The sequence below is a fragment of the Oreochromis niloticus genome, linkage group LG14 (assembly GCF_001858045.2).
Source record: "Oreochromis niloticus isolate F11D_XX linkage group LG14, O_niloticus_UMD_NMBU, whole genome shotgun sequence".
Classification (NCBI taxonomy): domain Eukaryota; kingdom Metazoa; phylum Chordata; class Actinopteri; order Cichliformes; family Cichlidae; genus Oreochromis; species Oreochromis niloticus.
Window position 1 is genome coordinate 33,123,225 of NC_031979.2, and position 18,771 is coordinate 33,141,995.

At 42.1% G+C, this 18,771-nt stretch overlaps 1 protein-coding gene across 2 annotated transcripts; it reads right to left on the reverse strand.

The window, feature by feature from the left end:
* Positions 1 to 333: 333 nt before the first annotated feature.
* On the reverse strand, positions 334 to 4,736 carry si:ch211-151h10.2 (uncharacterized). Of its 2 annotated transcripts, XM_005455095.4 has the most exons (9): positions 4,461 to 4,736; positions 3,640 to 3,892; positions 3,487 to 3,548; positions 3,212 to 3,350; positions 2,664 to 2,782; positions 2,399 to 2,579; positions 2,167 to 2,250; positions 1,987 to 2,082; positions 334 to 1,909 (listed from the first exon to the last, which is right to left on the reverse strand). In XM_005455095.4, exons 1-9 carry the CDS (start codon positions 4,607 to 4,609, stop codon positions 1,565 to 1,567), a joined length of 1,428 nt encoding a protein of 475 aa, XP_005455152.1. In that variant the 5' UTR covers positions 4,610 to 4,736; the 3' UTR covers positions 334 to 1,564. The 2 variants fall into 2 exon arrangements, with proteins under 2 accessions (XP_005455152.1, XP_019222708.1); XM_019367163.2 differs by lacking the exon at positions 3,640 to 3,892 and having other exon boundaries at positions 4,461 to 4,620.
* Between the last annotated feature and the right edge of the window lie 14,035 nt (positions 4,737 to 18,771).

Genomic DNA, 18,771 nt, shown 5'->3' on the forward strand with positions numbered 1-18,771 from the left:
CTGGCTTTGAAATAGCCTCTGCTACAGGACCAGAGTAGCCTGTGAGGAAGCCAGCCATCAACGTTTTAGTGTAACTAAACAAAGCCTGTGGTAATTTCATTCGCTCACTCTTGCATTTTCAGCAAGCAGATATCTGATGCCATCTGCTCTCCCAGATGCCATCCCTCTGATGGCCTTGGCATCACACGCCAGCAATGTGAGGTATGAGTTTATCTGGACACAGCCAGGTTGTGCCCCACTATTTTGTATTGAAGTTCTGTTTCTCACCTCTTTAATTTATTTATTAAATCACTTAATAAAACATCTTTTGACTGTTGGACCTCAAAGCAGATGTGGTCATTGTTATTGCAACCAAGGATCCAAGACAGTTATGTTCTGTGTTTCCATTACTGATTAGTGGAAAATGTTACATACAAACTCATGAGGCATGTCATAACGATTTATTTTTTTAATTCAAACTCTTGTCTCTTTTAAGTCCAAACAACCAGACACGCATCTCTCCTTCCACAGGCTTTACATCTCTCTACAACAAAGTTCACACACACACTGTGTTTGTGTCTTTGGTGTTGTGACAGCTCAAATCCTGCAGTGTTCAGTTCACATTCCTTTCATCCCAGATCCCTCAGGGGTCGGCCCCACCACTCCCAATCACAGTGTGAGAAAATCAGACAGATGCATGATCTGGCAGATGGTAGGAAAGTCCATGGTCAAAATGACATCTATGTCACACATGCTGTACAGAGTCCATGCAACAGGCGCTTAACTGCGGCCATGGATGAACAGGTTCTCATCAGAAGTCCTGCACGCTCCAGCCTGAAACGTTAGGAATCTGGTTGAGAAAACCATGCCATCTTCATCACCTTTGGTGTAGTGCTGCAGGGTGACTGAATTTGGATCAAAGACATTTGTTTCTTTTAAAAATGGTCTAGAGGGTTGCTCAGTTTTTAGTAATAAAAATACTTGCCATGTTGGCCTCCTCTCCCCTAGGTTATGTTTTTAACCTGAAACCTGCTCCTTCAATAAAAAACATACTTCTTAAATTCACAGAGCTGTACAGGATAAGACTTCAATACAACTTTCAAAATCACATTTCAACCACATAGAGAACAGCTGGTGACATTAAAATAACAGAACACACCTGAAATATTGGCCCAAATTCAAATTTTCAAAACTATTTTTGACTGACTTAAGTTTATGCTTGAACGAATGCGTCCAATACTTTTATCTTGTTGACAGCACACATGGTTCACACTGGGCTCAGTCAACCTGAGATCAGTGTACATGTCCACGTCGTACCTGTTTATTCTCGAAATAACTGATGAAAGTGTGCCCCCTAGTGTTTGAAATGTGCTTTACAGTGAAAATCTGTTCTTGCCTGCTCTTAAATCCAAGAGGAAGAAAAGATAAAGCAAGCTAAGTTAAAGTGCACATACAAGTCAAAGCAATGCAATGACAAAGAGCAATAAATAATAAAATTTAAGGCAACCAGCAAATGATCAACATTTGAATATTCCTTCCCTAGCTCAATAGCAAACCTTCTGTGTTTAAATACATTTTTAACAAATCACTTCTTCCTTCCAGATATGCGCAGACGTCGTCCGATTGTGGAAGAGAAATGTCGTGCCGACCTCTGGCACAGTGAGAAAGTATTGTCTGTTTTTGTGGCTGTACCTGTATCCACCGAGGAAGCAGACGTGGAGGAAGAGGTGGAGTTACGGTGCTCCACAGACAATTTACTGTGGGCATGATAAGAAGTCTGTGGAGGTACAGAGTATAAATGTGCCCCGTCAGCATGAGTGAGGGACCTGGCATGTTTTTCCTGATTTTCTTTTCCGAGTCCCTCCAGGTGGGCCTGGAAGGTAGAGATCTGTTGTTCCAGAGATGTGAAATTCTCCTGCACCTTGTCAAACTGCACAAAGAAACATGTTTTTAGTCCTGGTGAGTTTTTAAACCTTTTTAAAGCTGTTTGTCTCAAGTTTAGTGTACCTGCTCAATATTAGACTGAAGCAAGAGCTCTGGCCAAACCGACTCACTGCTGCTGTTCACACTGTTGCTCATGTGAGTGTGACCCCAGGTTAACTCCTGTGGAACAGTGCATTAAATTTCTGAGTGAAGACAACAATAACAGAAATAACATATTCTTTTTGTCTTTCTTGAGGAGTTTACCTGCAGTAGTTGTGTGCTGCCCTTCAGATGAACCTGACAAGACAGAAGTTTGTTCCTGTAGTCGCCCAAGACCGACAACAAATTCTATGGCAAACACACAATGTCATGAACAACACTCAAAGGCAAGGGAAACAGCAATGTTAACAACAGCTGTTAAAAATAAAAACTTCAAAGTGAAAATAAAAAAGTAAACTATACCAGAGTTTGCTGACTGGTTTCCACATGTCTTTACCTGTGTGTCTCTCTGAGCAGAGGCCAGATCTATGTGGCCTTGGGTCTCCTGTTTGAAGAGTGTGACCCCAGTATGCAGCTCCTCCAGCTGAGCCCAGAGGTTATCTAAGCCCTGCAGCATGTTCTTCACACTGGCCTCAAAGTCCCCCTGCACCTGGACAAGAGCGCGCAGGGACACTCTCCTGTCAGACAGAAAAAGAGTGTCTCATAAATACAACTAAACTATGGTTCCATGGAAGCAGATGGTTTGTACACTAGCAGCTCACCTCTGCTGCAGGTAGGTGTGGAGGAGTTTCAGTTTCTCTGTCACTACAGAGCTTTGGTCCACCTCATCCAGTCCCACCTCTGATCCCACATCAGTCGCCTCCAGTGTGTGAGACACTGACTAACATGAAAAAAAGAGAGGATTGACAGGCTGATTCTTAGTATTATGGGTTTGTTTTGTCAAGAAAGACAGACAGGGAAGGCAGAAAGAGACAAAACATTAAATTCTTCTCTCATTCTAGTCTACTTAATTCAGAGCGGCACTGACAGAAGCTCAGTGATGGCATGTGTTGCCTGCGGTTAGAATATCTATGTATTCCTGAGTGGAGGGTCTGATCTATATTACGAACAAAGACTTTACACTGATCTAAATGCAAAAAGCAACTGAACACACAGGAGATGAAAAGTATCGCTTGAGGCAAGTGTGTGTGTGTGTGTGTGTGTGTGTGTGTGTGTGTGTGTGTGTGAGAGAGAGAGAGAGAGAGAGGGAGAGAGAGGCATCAGGGTGGGGTGGGGTGCATTTTTTTTCCTTAAGTTGGTTTTGTTTTACCTCGAGTCTGGAGAGAAGAGCCTGAATGTGGGGAACATCGGGGTCTGGCAGAGGTTCCTGCAGCACACACAGCAGCAGGCTGTCAGCCAGGGCAAGAATCAGATTAATATTCACACCTGGGTTTCTTGCCTGGTACATCCTGAAGAAAAGAGCAAAAAATGTTACACTAGATGCAACACAATTTTTGGGTAATTTATTAGAAAACTGTTGCCAAAAAAACCCCAACATTCCTACCAACTAAAGACGATGTAAGTGTGACAATAATAAAGCCTCACCGTGAACACTGGTCATTCCTGATTTCAGTCACAATCTCCTGTTCAGTCCCTGGAGGCTCTCCCTGGAATTGAGAAAAAGTCAGTGAATAAATATCACAAAAATAAAAACACAAACAAGTTCAAGGCAGATCCAGTCCGGGAGGCTGTGCTCACCTGGCTCTGTCCTGGCTGCAGGCAGCACTTCAGGGCATGGATGCATCCTCCCAGAGAAATCAACAGAAGGCACACAAAGAGTAGCCTCCAGCACACATCCACTATCAGTACAGAAGGGTGCAGCAGTGCCTCCACTTGGCAGACTGACCAAATTACAAAAACTGGAGTAAAGCCATACCAGGCTCGCAATGTGCCCACAATCTGGGACCATGGCATGTGCTGGGACTGCGTATCAGCTCGTGTTTGAGCTGAACTGTAGGTAAATGAGAGAGCAAACAAAACCAAGACAGTGTGAGATCAAGTTACCTAATAATTAAAAACACCACTAAATGGTTGCTAAATGGGAAGTACAAGGGAAAGTTCTGTCATGCCAGCACAAATTTTACAGACAAAAATTCCCTTCAATAAACATTAAAGTTTGATCATTGCTTGCCACATAATGACTGGAATTTACAAAGTCCTGTTTTTAAAACAGCACATGAATAGTGATGGAACATTACAAATATTGGTATCCTTGGAAATATTAAAGTCCAAATTAAAAAAGGCAGGTACAAATTCACAATAACAGACCAGCTGTATTTCCAGTTGTGTCAAAGAGGCTAACGCTGGAAATAGCAGTATACTAATTTATAATCACTTCAGATCTTTTGCCTTGTATGTAATGGTAAGTTCTAAGACATGACTCCCACAGAAAACCTTGGCTTTAAAACTTGCTGTAAAGCCATTACTACACTGACATATCCTCCGTTTAGCACCACACAATCAGTGCACTGAAGAACTCAAATCAAAGGCTAGTAGCTGAAAGTTAGTGATCTTCCTACCTCTGCAGGTTTCGGCTCCTTTCTGCATGTTCTCCCTCCCCGACTTCCTTTACCAGCTCCATCCATTTAGATGCCCACACCCAGCCTATCCACTCTACCTTTCCTAAAAACCCTTGCTTTTTGAGGTAGGTGACTGCTAAACAAGGCATAGGAGCAACACAGATACAGTCATTCTGGCTAAAATAACAGCAGGTTGTAGGTGTACTTGTGTTGAAAAAGTGATTAACACATGAACAAGCATGATAAACTGGTTTAACTGGAAGAATTGTTTTAGTTAGGTAGTGGTGTTTTCCTTTCCCTGCATTCCATCCATCTGGAATGTGCTTAACATACCGATCACCATTGTACACAGGACAAGCCCAGTTCCACCTATTTACTCCAGGAGCAGGTAACAAGCCCTCTAAATGTCACGACTTTCTGTATGAATCACAGACTCAATGACCGGTTCCAATCTGTGCAACAAATAATCCAAGTTATTCTTGCAAGATTGAGCTTTCCAAATGAAACAGAGCACATTTTCAATCAGTAATACCCAGATATAAATCAAATTTGTAAGCACTGTTTAAGTTGTAATCAATCATCATCAATCATATCAATATGAGTTTAAGTGTGTTTCTGCTCTCTTAGGTCATGCTGCCATCTAGCAGCTGTGACAGGAATAAACTTCAAACAAGATCAATTTAAACTGAAGAGGCACAAAAAATAAGGCACCAATGGTTTCAAGGTTAGAGACTTTTAAGAAAAATTAAAAAGATCAAACAACAAGTAATGATAGTATGGCAAGGGCCTGAGTCTTAAAAATAGAGACAAGACAGTTTTTGCTTTTTTTTCTCACAGATTATTTCAAATTATAATTAAAATTAGCAACCAAGCAATCACCAGTCTCCTAAAATTAGCTGTCAACTGATGTCGATCATTTTAAGTTGATGCCTGTATGTGCATGTACACAAAACTTTTCAAAGTGATAGAATGAGATTTTAACATTTGTTGTGATTAGGATTAAGGGTTAGGATATTATTATTATTATTTTAGTATATTATGATGTTACGTTCCTAATGAATCTCTTATTTTAGCTAAGGTGGGAGAGCAGGTCACCTACTAACCAGGAGGTTGGTGGTTCGATCCTAGTCTGCTCCAGTCTGCATGCCAAATATCCTTGGGCGAGATACTAACCCCAGGTTGCTGTGTGTGTATGAACGTTAGTTAGACAGCACTAAAAACTTAGAAAAGTGCTTGTGTGAATGGGTGTGATTGGGTGAATGAACGAGTTGTGTAAAGCGCTTTGAGTGCTCAGATAGAGTAGAAAAGCACTATATAAGGACCAGTCCATTTACCTAAAAACCTAATAGTCAGTTCGCAGAATTTAAAACAAAAGGAAAACCACGCCATCTCATCAACAGCAGTAAATAATTCATTTGACAAGGCTGGTTTTATGGATCATTGTGTATCTGTCTAAAAATGAGTCTAAATGAATGGCTTTAATGGCAGTTTTCTTTAAGACATGTCAGTTTGAGTGAACAGATTTTTATTCTTAAAAAAAAGAAACAAAATAAATCTTCTTTCTATTCATCTTTATTTGTATCCAGGAAAGCAGAGAGGGAGAAAAAAAGTAAGAAATACTGCATCTACTGACTCGTGTCACAGCTCCTAGTGGTTTAAAAAGATAAAGGGCTTCCTAAAATGGATGTGTTTTTTAAATTTATTTCCTTGTACGTATCTAACCATTGCTATCAAAAAGAATGCAAAAGAAACATTTTTGATGCCTTAAAGTAAGTTCTTTTATCTACTGGAACAAGAAGGCACAAGTGGGCAAGAGATGCCAACAGGGCGCTGTTGGAATGCTACCAGGCAAGTAACCCCGGTGTAACAGGTTACATGAAAAGGATATGGGACCTATGGAGTCTTTCATTCCCAGCATCCAGACTGATGGTGAAACAACTAGTAGCTCAGTGTTCCAGCATTCGGAAAAAGGAACTGCTTTCACAGCTAGAGATACACAAGGTACAACACAAATGCTACAGCAAGGGGGAGCCAGGACGACAAGTCATTAGGGAGATCATGGCAAAACTGGAAACCTGGAAACTCTGTAGGTGGTTACCAAGATCTCTGAAGGTCTACTAGAAGATGTGAATGCAGCACTACGGACAATCCCTACTGGGACCATCACTGAGACCATCACCACAGCAGCAGTGATCAGTGAGATGCTTTGCTATAAGATCAACAGCCACAAGGTGCAGTACTCTCCATGGAGAAGGAGACTAGTGGTCAAGATCAAGGTAACAAGGAGGGAAGTTAGACAACTATCAGAGTTGCAGAAAGGTGCAAAAAAGGAAGTACACGAAGGCCTTTTATACTACCAAGCAATAATTTAAGCCTTGGCCCAGCCCATAACCGCAATGCTCAGTGGCTAGTGGATCTAAAACTAGACCACAGCAATCTCCCTGAAGAGGATCCAGTAAGCATCACAATGGAAGACATCCAAGAAAGGGTCTCCAGTATGAAGAGATGGACAGCACCAGGCCCCGACATGGTTCACCCCTACTAGCTGAAGAAGCAGACTGCATTCCATGAGTGTCTGGCAGCACAGATGAACAGGCTGCTAATGGATCAAACAGAACCAGAATGGCTAACTGAAGGTCAGACAGTCCTGATCAGTAAAGACCGCCAGAAAGGACCAGTACCATCCAACTACCAGCCTCAGTACCACATTGAAGCTCCTGTCAGGCATGGCTTAATGCATGAGTTGGGCACAGAAAGGAATTGGCAAGAATACCAGACGGGAAAAACACAGCTACTGGTAGATACAGCAGTTGCCCGAGACTGCAAGACCAGGCTGACCAACCTGTGCACTGCTTGGATTGATTACAAGAAGGCCTATGACTCAACGCCCCACACATGGATTCTGGAATGCCTAGAACTGTACAAGAGCAGCAGGACCCCAAGAGCTTTCCATCAGGAACTCAATGGACTATACTTTTGCCTACGATGCTCATTGCTGTTGCCATTAACTATTCTTTGTCTAACAACAGAATTTAAAAAAAAAAAAAAATCAAAAATTAATGACTATCTATTGAAACATACAGGGAGTGCAGAATTATTAGGGAAGTTGTATTTTTGAGGAATAATTTTATTATTGAACAACAACCATGTTCTCAATGAACCCAAAAAACACATTAATATCAAAGCTGAATGTTTTTGGAAGTAGTTTTTAGTTTGTTTTTAGTTTTAGCTATTTTAGGGGGATATCTGTGTGTGCAGGTGACTATTACTGTGCATAATTATTAGGCAACTTAACAAAAAACAAATATATACCCATTTCAATTATTTATTTTTACCAGTGAAACCAATATAACATCTCCACATTCACAAATATACATTTCTGACATTCAAAAACAAAACAAAAACAAATCAGCGACCAATATAGCCACCTTTCTTTGCAAGGACACTCAAAAGCCTGCCATCCATGGATTCTGTCAGTGTTTTGATCTGTTCACCATCAACATTGCGTGCAGCAGCAACCACAGCCTCCCAGACACTGTTCAGAGAGGTGTACTGTTTTCCCTCCTTGTAAATCTCACATTTGATGATGGACCACAGGTTCTCAATGGGGTTCAGATCAGGTGAACAAGGAGGCCATGTCATTAGTTTTTCTTCTTTTATACCCTTTCTTGCCAGCCACGCTGTGGAGTACTTGGACGCGTGTGATGGAGCATTGTCCTGCATGAAAATCATGTTTTTCTTGAAGGATGCAGACTTCTTCCTGTACCACTGCTTGAAGAAGGTGTCTTCCAGAAACTGGCAGTAGGACTGGGAGTTGAGCTTGACTCCATCCTCAACCCGAAAAGGCCCCACAAGCTCATCTTTGATGATACCAGCCCAAACCAGTACTCCACCTCCACCTTGCTGGCGTCTGAGTCGGACTGGAGCTCTCTGCCCTTTACCAATCCAGCCACGGGCCCATCCATCTGGCCCATCAAGACTCACTCTCATTTCATCAGTCCATAAAACCTTAGAAAAATCAGTCTTGAGATATTTCTTGGCCCAGTCTTGACGTTTCAGCTTGTGTGTCTTGTTCAGTGGTGGTCGTCTTTCAGCCTTTCTTACCTTGGCCATGTCTCTGAGTGTTGCACACCTTGTGCTTTTGGGCACTCCAGTGATGTTGCAGCTCTGAAATATGGCCAAACTGGTGGCAAGTGGCATCTTGGCAGCTGCACGCTTGACTTTTCTCAGTTCATGGGCAGTTATTTTGCGCCTTGGTTTTTCCACACGCTTCTTGCGACCCTGTTGACTATTTTGAATGAAACGCTTGATTGTTCGATGATCACGCTTCAGAAGCTTTGCAATTTTAAGACTGCTGCATCCCTCTGCAAGATATCTCACTATTTTTGACTTTTCTGAGCCTGTCAAGTCCTTCTTTTGACCCATTTTGCCAAAGGAAAGGAAGTTGCCTAATAATTATGCACACCTGATATAGGGTGTTGATGTCATTAGACCACACCCCTTCTCATTACAGAGATGCACATCACCTAATATGCTTAATTGGTAGTAGGCTTTCGAGCCTATACAGCTTGGAGTAAGACAACATGCATGAAGAGGATGATGTGGACAAAATACTCATTTGCCTAATAATTCTGCACTCCCTGTATGTCTGAAGTAGACTACTCTGTCCCCGATGCCCCGTGAGTGGTTTGTCGCAAGATGGGTGACGCGTTAGCCAAAGTCCTAGCAACAATCCCGACTAACATATGCTTCGCGTCAATGTGATATTTTAAGCTGGAAGTGCTTCAGTGGAAAAATAAAATTCCTTCTTGCACAATATGCATAATACTCTTCTGTCTTGTGCGTTTATCATCTTCCATATTGAGTTGATTGGCTCAGCTGCCCGTCACTACCAGATCAACTGCCCCTTTGCGCATGTGCGAAAGTAACTCTACTTGGACAAACTGCCCGAAATGTGTTGACAGAAATATTTCAGGGATTTTGAGTCATTCTCCACTCCAGACACACTCCAGATGCGTCAATTGCGTTAACCGCCATCATGGATTAATTTGCGTTAACGCATTAATTTTGACAGCACTAATATTTAACTCTTATTTTTTCTTAATTGTAGATAAAAACCAAATCATTATTTTCTTTGTTTTAATGCTGAGATTATATTTTGATCCATTTCATTGATTAAGTTTAATCATCGTTTCCTTTTCATTGAGGGAAGATGTTTACTAAACTGAAGCCAATGTGTCACGTTTCTGCCACAGAAAACTGATGTCACAGAGATTAATAACAGATATGATTCAATGCAGAGAGGTCTATTAACACATAGTGAGTGAGAAAGGTGACTGGAAAGGAAAAACTCAATGCATCATGGGAATCCCCGGCAGCCTACGTCTATTGCAGCATAACTAAGGGAGGATTCAGGGTCACCTGGTCCAGCCCTAACTATATGCTTTAGCAAAAAGGAAAGTTTTAAGCCTAATCTTGAAAGTAGAGAAAGTGTCTGTCTCCCGAATCCAAACTGGAAGCTGGTTCCACAGAAGAGGGGCCTGAAAACTGAAGGCTCTGCCTCCCATTCTACTTTTAAATACTCTAGGAACAGCAAGTAGGCCTGCAGAGCGAGAGCGAAGTGCTCTAATAGGGTGATATGGCACTACAAGGTCATTAAGATAAGATGGGGCCTGATTATTTAAGACCTTGTATGTGAGGAGCAGGATTTTGAATTCAATTCTGGATTTAACAGGAAGCCAATGAAGGGAAGCCAAAACAGGAGAAATATGGTCTCTCTTCCTAGTCCCTGTCAGTACCCTTGCTGCAGCATTTTGGATCAGCTGAAGGCTTTTCAGCAAGTTTTTAGGACATCCTGATAATAAAGAATTACAATAGTCCAGCCTGGAAGTAATAAATGCATGAACTAGTTTTTCAGCATCACTCTGAGACAGGATATTTCTAATTTTAGAGATGTTGCGCAAATGGAAGAAAGCAGTCTTACATAGTTGTTTAATATGTGCATTGAAGGACATGTCCTGGTCAAAAATGACTCCAAGGTTCCTCACAGCATTACTGGAGGCCAAGGTAATGCCATCCAGAGTAAGAATCTGGTTAGATACCATATTTCTAAGATTTTCAGGGCCGAGTACAATAACCTCAGTTTTATCTTAATTAAGAAGCAGAAAGTTAGCGGCCATCCAGGTCTTTATGTCTTTAAGACATTTCTGCAGTTTAACTAATTGGTGTGTGTTACCTGGCTTCATGGATAGATAGAGCTGCGTATCATCTGCATAGCAGTGAAAATTTATGCTATGTCTTCTAATGATGCTGCCTAAGGGAAGCATGTATAATGTAAACAGAATTGGTCCTAGCACTGAACCCTGTGGAACACCATAACTGACCTTAGTGTGTGAAGAGGACTCTCCATTTACTTGAACAAATTGGAGTCTATTAGATAGATATAATACAAACCACTGCAGCGCAGTACCTGTAATACCTACAGCGTGTTCTAATCACTCTAATAGGATATTATGGTCAACAGTATCGAACGCTGCACTGAGGTCTAGCAGGACAAGCACAGAGATGAGTCCACTGTCAGAGGCCATAAGAAGATCATTTGTAACCTTCACTAAAGCTGTTTCTGTGCTGTGATGAGCTCTGAAACCTGACTGAAACTCTTCAAATAAGCCATTCCTCTGCAGATGATCTGTTAGCTGTTTGACAACTACTCTTTCAAGGATTTTTGATATGAAAGAAGGTTGGAGATTGGCCTGTAATTAGCTAAGACTGCTGGGTCTAGAGATGGCTTTTTGAGTAAAGGTTTAACTACAGCCACCTTGAAGGCCTGTGGTACATAGCCGATTATTAGAGATAGGTTGATCATATTTAAGATCGAAGAATTAATTAATGGCAGGATTTCTTTGAGCAGTTTTGTAGGAATGGGGTCTAAAAGACACATTGATGGTTTGGAGGAATTAATTATTGAAGTTAACTCAGAAAGATCAATTGGAGAAAAAGAGTCTAACTTAACATCAATGGTACTAAGAGTAGCTGTAGATAATATTACATCTGTGGGATGATTGTTGGTAATTTTTTCTCTAATGATTAAAAATTTATTTGTGAAGAAGTTCATGAAGTCATTACTAGTTAACGTTAAAGGGATTGTTGGCTCAGTAGAGCTCTGACTTTTTGTCAGCCTGGCTACAGTGCTGAAGAGAAACCTGGGGTTGTTCTTATTTTCTTCAATCAGTGACGAATAGTAAGATGTTCTGGCTTTGCGGAGCGCTTTCTTATAAAGCAACAAACTAGTTCTCCAGGCTAAATGATGATCCTCTAAATTTGTGACACGCCATTTCCTCTCCAGCTTACGAGTTATCTGCTTTAGGCTACGTGTTTGAGAATTATACCACGGAGTCAGGTACTTCGGATTTGAGACCTTAGTTTTCACCGGAGCTACAGTATCCAGAGTCGTACGTAGTGAGGAGGTAAAATTTTTAACAAGATAATCGACCTCTGTTGGAGTAGCGTTCAGATAGCTGCTCTGCTCTGTGTTGGTACAGGGCATTGAAGATGATAACAGTGGGTGGATTATATTCTTAAACTTAGTTACAGCGCTTTCAGAAAGACATCTACTGTGATAAAGTCTACTCTCCACTGCTGTGTAATCAATTATTGTAAATGTAAATGTTATCAGGAAATGATCAGACAGCAGAGGGTTTTCAGGAAACACTGTTAAATGTTCAGTTTCTATGCCATATGTTAAAACAAGATCTAGAGTGTGATTAAAGTGGTGGGTGGGTTCTTTTACATTTTGAGAGAAGCCAATTGAGTCTAATAACAGATTAAATGCCATGTTGAGGCTGTCATTTTTAGCATCTACATGGATGTTAAAATCACCCACAATAATTATTTTATCTGAGCTGAGCACTAAATCAGATAAAAAGTCTGAGAAATCAGAGAGAAACTCTGTGTAAGGCCCAGGTGGACGATAGATGATAAGAAGTAAGACTGGTTTCTGAGTTTTACAGCTGGGGTGGACGAGGCTAAGCATCAGGCTTTCAAATGAATTAAAAGTCTGTCTTGGTCTTTCGTTGATTAATAGGCTGGTGTGAAAAATTGCTGCCACACCGCCCCCTCGGCCTGTGCTTCGAGGTTTCTGGTAGTTAGAATAACTCGGGGGTGTTGATTCATTTAAACTAACATACTCATCCGGCTGCAACCAGGTTTCTGTAAGGCAGAGTAAATCGATTTGTTGATCAATTATTAAGTCATGTACTAACAGAGACTTGGAGGAGAGAGACCTAATATTTAATAATCCACATGTCACTGTTTTACTCTTTGGTTCAGATGTGGATACTGTATTGTTCTGTCTTTGTGATTTATTATGTTTAAGTTGTTTATTGCTGGTTTTTAGTTTGTTTTTTGTGTGTTTGGGAGCTGACACAGTCTCAATGGAGATGGGTTTTTGGGGGGGTAGCAGGAGGAGAGAAGCTGCAGAGAGGCGTGTAAGACTGCAACTCTGCTTCCTGGTCCCAACTCTGGATAGTCATATTTTGGGGGGTTTCATAAATTTGTCCATATTTCTAGAAATGAGAGCTGCTCCATCCAAAGTGGGATGGATGCCGTCTCTCCTAACAAGACCAGGTTTCCTCCAGAAGGTTTGCCAATTATCTATGAAGCCCACATCGTTTCTGGGACACCACTCAGACAGCCAGCAATTTAAGGAGAACATGCGGCTAAACATGTCACTCCTGGTCTGATTGGGGAGGGGACCTGAGAAAACTACAGAGTCCGACATTGTTTTGGCAAAGTTACACACGATTCAATATTTGCCCGGGCTCACTGCCATATCTGGACCCTGCAGCGGTTGCACAGGTATTCACTACTCCAGGATGACACACAATGGCCAGAAGGTTTGATGTGTCTCCCAGGACAGTCTCAGGATCATGCAGGAGATTCCAGGAGACATGTAGTTACTCTGTGAGAGGCAGACAGGGCACCATCAACAGGACCAGTATCTGTTCCTCTGTGCAAGAACAAATGAAATAAGCACTAAAAATGACCTCCAGCAGGCCACTGGTGTGAATGTCACTGACCAAATTACAGAAGCAGAAACAGGCTTCTTGAGGGTCGTCTGAGGTCCTGACATCCACTAACCTGTTTGCTATTTGCCGTAGAATTCCACAATTGGCAGGTCCACCACTGGTGCTCTGTGCTTTTCACAGACGTGAGCATGTTCACACCCTGGAGAATCTGCCTGTAACATCGTTCAGCATGACTAGTTTGGTGGTAGGTCAGTGATGTCTAACCATCTCTAAGCAGCATATCAAAGTCATTTTATCCATGCAAATTAATTGTTGGAGGTATTTCCCATCTTTATTGTGATCAGTGTCAGGGTCATTAGTCAAAAAAACTAAAGTAACAAAGTTAATAAACTTAAAAAATAATGCAGTACGTTACTTAATTACACCCAGGAGAAAACATTAGTCATACTACTCCAGGGGTGGCCAACTCCAGGCCTCGAGAGCCAGTGTCCTGCAGATTTTAGATATCGCCCTGGGTCAACACCCCTGAATCAAATGATCAGGGCTGTATCCCAATTCAGGGTCTGCAGCCCTAAAGGCTGCATTTTAAGGCTGATTACGTCACAGCGACGCGACAAAGGCTGTCCCAATTCAAAGGCTGCTCCAAATGCAGCCCACAAATGCGTCCTTCATTTCCCCAAATTCGAAGGATGGGTCGGTGTATCCTTTGTGGCCCAACCTATCCCAGAATTCCTGGCGCGGCGGTGGGTTTGGATAATTTTTGGCTGATGTGCAGCCGAAAAGTAAACTTTTAAAAGTAAGTACTGAATATTATGTCACTTATTTATGTGCAAATTTTTAATAATGAAGAACATTAAAACATTACTGTTGGCCACATGTCGGCAAAGTTATGTGACATCAGTGATGTTTATATTTTCAGCGTTTACTTTGTTTTAAAGCCTTTACTTTAAAATATACGCCATTCAATAGTTGACCTTAGTCTTACAGAGAATGTGTTGATTTTATAGATTTTTAAAGTCAGTAATATATCACAAACACAACAAGCTGAAAGTCAGTGAATGCTACTCTGCAGTCCTGAATATGACGGCACAAGCAGGATTCACTGCACTGTTAATGTTAGCTATGTTATATTGCTGCCTCTGTTCGGTGGTGTCGAGCCAAACGGACTTTAACGTGTGTTTGAACGAGCTGACGGTTCACTCGTTAAGCTGAAAGAAAGATGCTTTAATCACAGGAGTCACACATGTGTCCACTGCACCATCTGGGAACTCTTCTTGTTTAGCACTCGTAATAACACAAACACTAAATCCTCCTTCTCTTGTGCTGTTTTGTAGCAGTGTATACACCTGAGACTGTCACCTGTCTGTCTGTCCTGCACTCTCTCTCTTTTCTTTCTCTCTGATTGGGTAATAAAAGTGTGAACATGTATTTATAAGTTACATTTGTGTTTGAATCCTGCAGCTTATCACACATTTGATTTCCATGTGTGACAACTGCAAGTGTCCAGAGTGAGGACAGACTGAGGGACCCACTGCTGCACATCATCTGTGAGGCTTTGCACCACTGATGATCCACCAGGACAAACTCAGCAGTGTGTGAGGAAGAGGGGGAGGAAGAGCCAGCACCAGCTGACAGACGGAGAGAATAGACAGACTGTTCCCTGTTTGTGAAGGACTGCTAGAAAAGTTTAAAATAACTAATTGTCTGTCCTGAATCAGTCTTATTAGTCTGCTTCCGGTTGAGTCAACGCTGGCGCAACTTGCTGCCGCTACTCACCGCCATCTCTGTCGCTCGGATTCCTGTCCTGTTCCTGTCTCTGCGGCCCACCGGTGTCTCTGTCTCTGTCCGGCTGTTCCTGTCCGTGATGTGGCCTCTCAGGATCTATGCACTGTCTGTGTGGGTCTGGATCTTTATGTCATCGATCTACCGACTGGGCACTGGGCTCCATCAGTATACAGCTGATGAGCTCCTCCGGCTCTGCTTCTCCCTGGCTGCCCCACCACTGGCTGCTCTTCATCTCCACACGGACATTGCCTTCCTCCCTCGCCGAAAGTACGTCCATCGGGGCTCCCGTCGGTATTTCCATCAGGATAATTCCAAGCCAATTCAGTCCTTCTGGTCCACCTCTGGTCGCTCTCAACGGAACCCCGACAGGTCCGTTGACCACAATGTTTTGGCTAACCTGCCTAGGTCGGCCAACACTCTCATCCAGTCTGACAGTACTTCCGTCAACTTCGGCCTGCTTAATATCCGTTTGCTTACGAACAAAGGACATCTCATCCAGGATCTCCTAACAGACCGTAAGTTTGACTTTTTCTGCTTGACTGAGACATGGCAACAGCCCAATGACTTTTCGTAACTCAACGACTCCACCCCCCGGGGTTTGTTTACACCTGCCAACCTCGCGAGTCCGGCCGTGGTGGTGGCCTCGCGGTAATTTATCATGAGAATTGGAAAGTTTTGCCGCTGTCTGTCCCTACCTACAGCTCCTTTGAATCTGTTGTTTGTCAACTTTCAGGACCCACTCCAACTGTCATAGCTGTCATTTACCGCCCCCCAAAATTTATTTCTGTTTTCATAAGTGACTTTGCTGATCTGCTGACCAACCTAGCTACTGTTTCCCCTAATATAATATTGCTCGGTGACTTCAACGTCCATGTGTATAACTGCGATCATCCTCTTACCAAGGACCTTTTATCCTGCTTTGATAGCTTCAGCCTTAAACAATACATAAACTTCCCTACCCACACTAAGGGCCATACTTTGGACCTAGTCTGCTGTTCTGGACTTACCCCCTCCAACTGCACAGCTGACGAGCTGCTAATTTCGGATCATCTACTTCTCTCCTTTAATGTTCACATAACTTTCTCTATAATTAACAATCCTCGTATTATTTCTTTCCGGAATATCAAGAATATAAATCTTGATATCCTTCCTTCTGCTCTCTCTAGCTGCTTGTCTCCTAACAATTTGGCTATTCAAGACGATCTAGTATTTAGTATAGTATAATCATAGCCTCAGTAGTAGGGCTGCATGATTTTGCATAAAATGAGAATCACGATTTTTTTGCTTAGAATTGAGATCATGATTCTCTCACGATTTTCTTTTCCAATATAAATATTTATTGCACTTATTAACTGCACATCAACTTCGTAACAGTTGAGACTGAACATAAAAACAATAAATAAACATAAAAACAATAAATGCCTCACATTTTGTGGTTGTCGCAAAATGTTGTGCTGCTTGAAATTCCGTCTCCACCGTTGCTCGACACTGCGTGTATAGAGCAGGTAGTGCAACAATAGAAAAATAGTTGCGGGACGGCACTGTGTAGCGTTTGTCTAGGGTGTTGATCATTTTCCTAAATCCCTCGTTTTGCACAGTGTTGATGGGAGCCATGTCTTTGGTCAGGTGATAAGTGATAGCCTCCGTAATTCCTTTGTGCCTGCGGGAGTTCGACGTGTATGGGGAAACGCTGTATACGGTTCCCGTTATTGATGTTTGGGTGGTTGACCGGGACGGATTTTCTCCTGTCACTTTCTCATGTTCTCCGTTGTTTTTTCCCTGCCAATTTGAGCATCACACGGCACAGCTTCTGTATCACGTGGTATAAGGCTCCGCCCTTGTCATTTGTTGAGCAGGAAGAGTGAGCGCTTGTTTTCATGCAGATTACGTCCCGGATCAAAATGCGGTACAATCGTCGTCGTCTTTTTTTTTTTTTTAAATCATTGTCATTTGGAAATGAGATCGCACATAAGTATGAATTGAGATCGCGATTTTCTAACGATTAATCGTGCAGCCCTACTCAGTAGTATTTTGAATTCTCTTGCTCCACAAAAAAACAGAACTGTACTCTTTTCTCGCTCTGCACCCTGGTACACACCTGAACTCCGACTATTGAAAGCTAAAGGTCGACGGCTTGAACGTCTTTATAAGAAAACTGGCCTTACTATTCATAAGGATATGTTTAATAACCATGTTCTGTTTTATCAGGAATGTATCAGTCAAACCAAATCTGCCTATTATTCTACCATTGTCTGTTCAAGTGAGAACTCCACCAAGACCCTATTCTTTTTATTCAACTCCTTTAACAGGCCACCTGATTCTCTGCCCGCTCATCTCTATTCATCTAACATCTGCGACTCTCTAATGCTATTCTTCACTGAAAAAATTCATAAAATACACCTAGATTTGGTCCCTAATGCCCAATGTATCTCCTCTGTCTTAATTCCACCCCCTTCTCACTTCCTCTCTGTTTTTCAACTTCGTCTTTAACTGATATTGCTGATCTCATCCACAAATCAAAGCCTTCTACCTGCCAGCTTGATCCTATCCCCACTGTCCTTGTCAAAGCCTGTTTACCCCCTCTCCTTCCCCTCATATCTGCTATTATTCACTCTTCACTCACCACTGGAACTGTTCCTGCTTCTTTCAAAGTTGCCGCCATTACCCCAATCCTGAAAAAAACAGGTCTAGATCCCAACAACCTTAACAATTTTCGCCCTATCTCCAATCTACCATTCCTTTCAAAAATTCTTGAACAAATTGTTGCTTCACAAGTCCATCTACACCTAACTGATAATAACCTTTACAAACAGTTCCAGTCTGGTTTCCGTCCTCTGCATAGCACCGAAACTGCTCTTATAAAAATAACAAACGATCTTCTTATGGCAGCTGATTCTGGTCTCCTCTATATACTTATTCTTCTTGATCTGAGTGCAGCCTTTGACACCATCTCTCATCCCATTCTTCTTAGCAAATTAGCTTCTATTGGTCTCTCTCATACTCCATTAGCCTGGTTTAAATCATACCTGTCTGACCGCACTCAGTTCATTCAGTTAAAATCCTTCACTTCTCAGCCTTCTCCTCTATCTACTGGGGTGCCCCAGGGATCTGTCCTCGGGCCCCTCCTTTTCATCATTTACCTTCTTCCACTCTGACACATTTTTCGTAAATATAACATTCAGTTCCACTGCTATGCCGATGACACCCAGCTTTACCTCTCTACCAAACCCGATTCTACTCTTCCTCCACCCTCTCTCACCCTCTGCTTAGCTGAACTCAATTCCTGGTTCTCCTCCAACTTCCTTAAACTCAACAGCAATAAATCAGAACTTCTCCTGGTCGGCACTAAACGATTGCTATCCAGAATTAACGATTTCTCTCTCACTATCTATAATTCGTCGGTCCCTATCTCTCCCTCTGTGAAAAGCTTGGGTGTCATTCTCGATAGCACATTATCCTTTAATTCACATATCAATAATGTCACACGTGCAGCATATTTT

Bases quoted from the DNA above. Each gene is read 5' to 3' on its own strand.
- si:ch211-151h10.2 (XM_005455095.4), bottom strand. From the start codon at position 4,609: ATGCCTTGTTTAGCAGTCACCTACCTCAAAAAGCAAGGGTTTTTAGGA. The intron at 3,351-3,486 runs GTGAGGCTTTAT...TCTTTTCTTCAG, and splicing joins AGGAATGACCAGTGTTCACG to GATGTACCAGGCAAGAAACC. The intron at 2,783-3,211 runs GTAAAACAAAAC...TTTTCATGTTAG, and splicing joins CTCTTCTCTCCAGACTCGAG to TCAGTGTCTCACACACTGGA.